Here is a 7,160-nt window from a genome sequence, read left to right as displayed (position 1 = left end):
CAAAGCTCTTGTAGCTAGGTGGAAGCGACTGAAGGATTCTGTCAACGACCGCGTCATCCGGGAGATTAACTCCCAGCTGAGACAAGCGATTGTGCAACCCAGACATTTTGAGTATGTGTTCGCTGACGGAACTATTCTCCTCCATCTTACAACTATAGAACTTGTCGGAGACTTCATATCTCTCGACCCGGGCATGAGCTTGGAAAACCATTTTCAGCTCTTGGAACATCTCATATGCTCTGTGCTGCTCGAAACGCTTTTGGAGCCCTGGTTCTAAGTTGTAAAGCATGCCGCACTGAACCAGGGAGTAATCATCAACACGTGTTTGCCAGGCGTTCATAACGTCTTGGTTTGCTGGGACGGGTGCTTCACCTAGCGGTGCTTCAAGGACATATGCTTTCTTGGCAGCTATGAGGATAATCCTCAAGTTCCGGACCCAGTCCGTATAGTTGCTACCATCGTCTTTCAGCTTGGTTTTCTCTAGGAACGTGTTGAAGTTGAGGTTGACATTAGCGTGGGCCATTTGATCTACAAGACATATTGTAAAGATTTCGGACTAAGTTCATGATAATTAAGTTCATCTAATCAACTTATTAATGAACTCCCACTCAGACAGACATCCCTCTAGTCATCTAAGTGATACATGATCCGAGTCAACTAGGCCGTGTCCGATCATCACGTGAGACGGACTAGTCATCATCGGTGAACATCTTCATGTTGATCGTATCTGCTATACGACTCATGTTCGACCTTTCGGTCTCTTGTGTTCCGAGGCCATGTCTGTACATTCTAGGCTCGTCAAGTCAACCTAAGTGTATTGCGTGTGTAAATCTGACTTACACCCGTTGTATGCGAACGTTAGAACCTATCACACCCGATCATCACGTGGTGCTTCGGAACAACGAACCTTCGCAACGGTGCACAGTTAGGGGGGAACACTTTCTTGAAATTTTAGCGAGGGATCATCTTATTTATGCTACCGTCGTTCTAAGCAAATAAGATGTAAAACATGATAAACATCACATGCAATCAAATAGTGACATGATATGGCCAATATCATTTTGCTCCTTTTGATCTCCATCTTCGGGGCGCCATGTTCATCATTGTCACCGGCATGACGCCATGATCTCCATCATCATGATCTCCATCATCGTGTCTTCATGAAGTTGTCTCGCCAACTATTACTTCTACTACTATGGCTAACGGATAGCAATAAAGTAAAGTAATTACATGACATCTCAGTTGACACGCAGGTCATAAATAAATTAAGACAACTCCTATGGCTCCTGCCGGTTGTCATACTCATCGACATGCAAGTCGTGATTCCTATTACAAGAACATGATCAATCTCATACATCACATATATCATTCATCACATTCTTCTGGCCATATCACATCACATGACACATGCTGCAAAAACAAGTTAGACGTCCTCTAATTGTTGTTGCAAATTTTTACGTGGCTGCTATAGGTTTCTAGCAAGAACGTTTCTTACCTACGCCAAAACCACAACGTGATATGCCAATTTCTATTTACCCTTCATAAGGACCCTTTTCATCGAATCCGATCCAACTAAAGTGGGAGAGACAGACACCCGCTAGCCACCTTATGCAACTAGTGCATGTCAGTCGGTGGAACCTGTCTCACGTAAGCGTACGTGTAAGGTCGGTCCGGGCCGCTTCATCCCACGATGCCGCCGAATCAAGATAAGACTAGTAACGGCAAGTAAATTGACAAAATTGACGCCCACAACAACTTGTGTTCTACTTCTGCATAGAAACTACGCATAAACCTAGCTCATGATGCCACTGATGGGGATCGTTGCAGAAATTAAAAAATTTCTACGCATCACCAAGATCAATCTATGGAGTTTACTAGCAACGAGAGGGGAGGAGTGCATCTACATACCCTTGTAGATCGCGAACGGAAGCGTTCAAGAGAACGGGGTTGATGGAGTCGTACTCGTCGTGATCCAAATCACCGATGATCCTAGCGCCGAACGGATGGCACCTCCGCGTTCAACACACGTACGGAGCGGAGACGTCTCCTCCTTTTTGATCCAGCAAGGGGGAAGGAGAAGTTGATGGAGATCCAGCAGCACGACGGCGTGGTGGTGGAAGCCGCGGGATTCCAGCAGGGCTTCGCCAAGCGCTACTGGAGGAGGAAGAGGTGTCACAGGAGGGAGAGGGAGGCGCCAGGGCTTAGGGTGCGGCTGCCCTCCCTCCCCTCCACTATATATAGGGGCTAGGGGGGCGCATGCCCCCCTTGGAGATCCAATCTAGAGGGGGGGCGACGGCCCCTCGGGGGCAATGGCCCCCTTAGGGTTTCCAACCAGGGGGGCGCATGCCCCCTCGGGGGGCAACGGCCCCCTAGGGTTTCCAACCCTAGGCGCCTTGGGCCCTTGGGTGGGGCGCACCAGCCCACCAGGGGCTGGTTCCCACGCCACTTCAGCCCATGGGGCCCTCCGGGATAGGTGGCCCCACCCGGTGGACCCCGCGACCCTTCCGGTGGTTCCGGTACAATACGGGTGACCCTCGAAACTCTCCCGGTGGCCGAAACTGGACTTCCTATATATAAATCTTTACCTCCGGACCATTCCGGAACTCCTCGTGACGTCCGGGATCTCATCCGGGACTCCGAACAACTTTCGGTTAACCGCATACTAATATCTCTAAAACTCTAGCGTCACCGAACCTTAAGTGTGTAGACCCTACGGGTTCGGGAATCATGCAGACATGACCGAGACACCTCTCTAGCCAATAACCAACAGCGGGATCTGGATACCCATGTTGGCTCCCACACGTTCCACGATGATCTCATCGGATGAACCATGATGTCGAGGATTCAAGCAATCCCGTATACAATTCCCTTTGTCAATCGGTACGTTACTTGCCCGAGATTCGATCGTCGGTATCCCAATACCTTGTTCAATCTCGTTACCGGCAAGTCACTTTACTCGTTCCGTAATGCATGATTCCGTGACTAACTACTTAGTCACATTGAGCTCATTATGATGATGCAATACCGAGTGGGCCCAGAGATACCTCTCCGTCATACGGAGTGACAAATCCCAGTCTCGATCCGTGCCAACCCAACAGACACTTTCGGAGATACCTGTAGTGCACCTTTATAGCCACCCAGTTACGTTGTGACGTTTGGTACACCCAAAGCATTCCTACGGTATCCGGGAGTTGCACGATCTCATGGTCTAAGGAGATGATACTTGACATTGGAAAAGCTTTAGCAAATGAACTACACGATCTAGTGCCATGCTTAGGATTGGGTCTTGTCCATCACATCATTCTCCTAATGATGCGATCCCGTTATCAATGACATCCAATGTCCATGGTCAGGAAACCGTAACCATCTATTGATCAATGAGCTAGTCAACTAGAGGCTCACTAGGGACATGTTATGGTCTATATGTTCACACATGTATTATGATTTCCGGATAACACAATTATAGCATGAACAATAGACAATTATCATGAACAAGGAAATTTAATAATAACCATTTTATTATTGCCTCTAGGGCATATTTCCAACAAGTAAAGGCAGAGGCGTCAGAGGGGACCAACGACCTGACAGGCGGGGCGGCGTCCTTCGGGCGTGCGGGCGAAGCAGGTGGGAGCACGACCCCAACAAGAGAAGTCGGGCGGATAGCGGCGCGTGCATGTCTTCGAAGTCCATCGAGTCGTCATCAGATATGATGAGAGGCTGGCGTACGGAGCCAGGTGGAGGAAAAGGGGAGGACAGTGCAGAGCCACTGGTGTCGTGACCAGGAGAGGCAGGAGTCGCACATGTGCCCGTGCTGCCATGGGGAGCAATCGGGCGTGTACCACCGTACGTGGGGTCAGCGCGCCAACCAGCACGAATGGCGGAGACGACCGGTGCAATGTGATCAGGGGAGATGGGCCATGGCGAGCCACGTTGGGAGAGAGGCGTAGAATCTCCGTCTGAGGAGTCCTCGCCGAAGGGATTGGCCCCGTCGCCGTGGTGCCAGCGAGAGACTTCTACCACCTTTGCTATCTTGATCTCATTGATAGGTGGGAGCTGGATGACGATGCCAGGGGGGCTGGTTTGCCAGATTGCAGCAGAACCAGAGCACGAACAGAGGTATAGTCTATGCCATGTAGGCAGAAATCATCCACGGCACACATGTCGCCAAGGAAGGCCAGGGCGAAACGGATGTCGTGTTGTGCCAGAGCTCGTGTGGAAATTCAGAAACCTCGATCTCTGCGAGATCAGTGAAGATGGCAATGGAACGGTCGACGTGCTCGACTGGCTCGCTAGTGATGGTGTTGCCTTTGAAGTCTATGGGGTTGCGACAAATAACGTCATTGCGGGAAGCTAGAGTGTGGAAAGTGAGGCATGCCACCCCACGCCAAGAGCCGCCCATTATGAAGGCAGGGTTTCCGCACGTGTGCTGGATGGCGCGGCGGATGAGGGGAGTGGGGTTGGGGTCGGGGGTTTGGAGGTGAGCGAAGGCGAAGCGGCACGGACAATGGACTAGGCAGGGAGGGGCTGCGACGAGCGGCATATCCCCGTAGGGAGGCAGCGGTCCAGCCTCGTGGACTGGGTGTGGCAGCTCGTCGTCAGAGTCGGTTTCGGAGACGTGCGACGTGGTTCTTGTGTATTGAGAGGCGAGGAAGACGTCAGAGAGACGGGCTCGCAGTTCGTGGGTGTCGAAGGGTGAAGTGTGTGAGTGCATGGTGTTGTGGGGGGGAGAGGTGGGTGTGGGTGGAGGGGTTGAGGTGCGTGGTGGAGATGGTGGGGGGAGGGGGACGCCATTGGCGCCAACGGGGACGCCATGGAGGACGAACGGGGACGGGACGCAGACGGCTGGGAAGGGCTCAGAGAGGATGATAGGGATCTGGCCGATCATGAGTGTGCGCGGGTCGGCCGCGGGTGCCGAAGACGAGCTGCCGGAGTCCATTATGCGAGGGCAGAAAGCGGGGTTAGGTCCTATAAAGAAAGAATCAGGAAGGGGGGGAAGGCCAGAGACGGAGGTACCTGCAGTCGCGGTTGCGGTGGCCGCACCGCCATCAACGAGCGCAGCGGACGGGGTCGCGGCAGGCCTCCACGCAGTGATCTAGGGCTAGGCAGCGGAAATAGCGGCGTCGCTTTTTGGTGGCTGGAGGTGGAGGAGAATGAAGATGAGGGGGGAGGAGAAGGCGTCGGGGTATATATGGTGGGCGGGGCAGCGGGTCACTGTGGCCGTGGGGAGGGGAGATAAGTGCGTCTCGATATTGCGCGTCGCGATGCTGTTGGACCGAGAGGGCAGCGGATCTGGCGTCAGAACGGTGTGATATGTTGCGTGTGGAAGCGTTTGAAGCGACGGGGAGGTGGGGCGTGGAGATCGAGTGGCCGGATTAGGCTGCAGAGTGATTTTATGGACGATGATGAGGGCTATATGCTGGTCAGGAGTAGGGGGTGCGGCAGCGGCGAGCGGGCGCATGGCAGCGCGCGTGACCGCGCAGGGTCAGCGGTTCCCGATGCAAGATTTGCTAGCGTTGCGGTCTCAGGGGCGGTGGGATGGTGCCCGGATTAGACGCGGAGGAGGGGGGGTCAGGTGGGGTGTCCATATTTGGCACAGATAGAGAGACGGGGGGGTTCTGGGTTCCTGCACCGGCCACGCAGCCGATATGACTTCCTAAAATTCTTTCCAGATAAAAACCTAAAATGGAGGGGTTGGGGCTTTGGCTCCAGGCTCAAACTCTATCTTGTGGTAGACTGCCCTCCTAGGAAGCGCTTGGGCAACTAACTTGTGGGGCATGACATCGCATGCGCAACATTGTCCTGCATGTACGGATCTTTTGGGGGATTTGGTGCGTCGGGAGCGGCCGCACGATCATCATTGTGCATGCGGTGGGCCAGGGAGGCTTGCATGGTTGACCGGCCGCGTGGCGAGGTTGTGATCGCGGGAGGTTGCTGTTGTGGTGCATGGGCAGGCGGGTGGGGATAAGTAAATGGACCAATGATGGACTCGGGTCGTGGGGGCAGCGGGGAGAAGGCAAAGGCATTATAACAATGGTGGAAGCGAGCACAGTGCGATACGGCCGTTTCTAGCTGGTCAAAAAGAAAAGGACGAAACCCTTCAAAGTCAAGGGATCCAAGTTTGAGAATTTGAAATTTGACTGGACGGGAGGAGATGCCGGATTTGAAAATGAAATCAGTAACCTTGATTGCGTAGAAATATTGTTTAGCCGAAAAGCTTCTCGGTCGATTTTGATTGTACTTCAGAGTTGTCTGACCGTTTAATCAGGAATGAAGGGCATATCAGAATTCGAATGACCCAAAATGCAGTCAGGTGACCCTAGCCGGCCCCGAAGTATATATTGAGTGAGATAGAGATAGAGATATCCCAGTGGATATGAAAACACGATTTTGAGCACAATCCCTTTTTCTACAACTAAATGTCTTTATATACGTGAAGTAATAACAACTTGCAAATATGCAAGATATACATGTCTTTGTTTTTTTGAGGGTGCAAGATATACATTTCAATCTGGATGAAATCACGCAGACACGCGTGTATATCTCTGGGACGCTACCCGCAAAAAAGAAGTATATCTCTGGGACACTGCACCCACTGATTGTATCTGTGGGCACGAAACGCCTATAAATACACATGTCGATCCATTGAACACTGCTTGAGCTACCGACTACGCCGGGAACACTTTCTTCACGACCAGAGTACTTAATTTGCGCGCAATGCGGCCGTTCTGCCTCGTCGTCGGTGTGTTCCTGCTGCTCCGATGGCCGGCATTGAGCCTTGCTTGGGCACCGGTGGCCAGGACCATCACCGTGGATCAACACGGAGGAGGGCACTAGTAGAAAAAGAGGTCTTTATGCTTGTCAGGAGGTTCCATACGCCTCCATTAGTCCCTAAAATAATCGAACCGCGACCAAAGAGGTCTTTAGTCGCGGTTCGGGAGGAGACCCGCGACCAACTATCTGGGCCCAGCGCGCTCGGTCGACAGCTGGCGGACGGGAGGGGCTTTAGTCCCGGTTGGCCAGGCTGGCCCGAAGGCCTTTAGTCGCGGTTGGCCAGACCAACCGGGATTAAAGGTCCTCAGGCTGACCCGAAGGCCTTTAGTCGCGGTTGGCCAGACCAACCGGGATTAAAGGTTAACCTTTAATCCCGGTTGGTTTGGCCA

General features: G+C 52.6%; 1 protein-coding gene across 1 annotated transcript in view; it reads left to right on the top strand.

Moving 5' to 3' along the window:
* Positions 1-6,714: 6,714 nt before the first annotated feature.
* Positions 6,715-7,160, top strand: part of LOC123055677 (probable pectinesterase 66) — a 10,964-nt gene continuing 10,518 nt past the window's right edge. Inside the window, exon 1 of the mRNA XM_044479587.1 lies at positions 6,715-6,739. Within this exon, the coding sequence (XP_044335522.1) occupies positions 6,715-6,739 (25 nt within the window). The remainder of the gene's footprint in view (positions 6,740-7,160) is intronic.

The sequence above is a fragment of the Triticum aestivum genome, chromosome 2D (assembly GCF_018294505.1).
Source record: "Triticum aestivum cultivar Chinese Spring chromosome 2D, IWGSC CS RefSeq v2.1, whole genome shotgun sequence".
In the NCBI taxonomy this organism is placed as follows: Eukaryota; Viridiplantae; Streptophyta; class Magnoliopsida; order Poales; family Poaceae; genus Triticum; species Triticum aestivum.
This window is presented reverse-complemented; position numbering and strand designations above follow the sequence as displayed.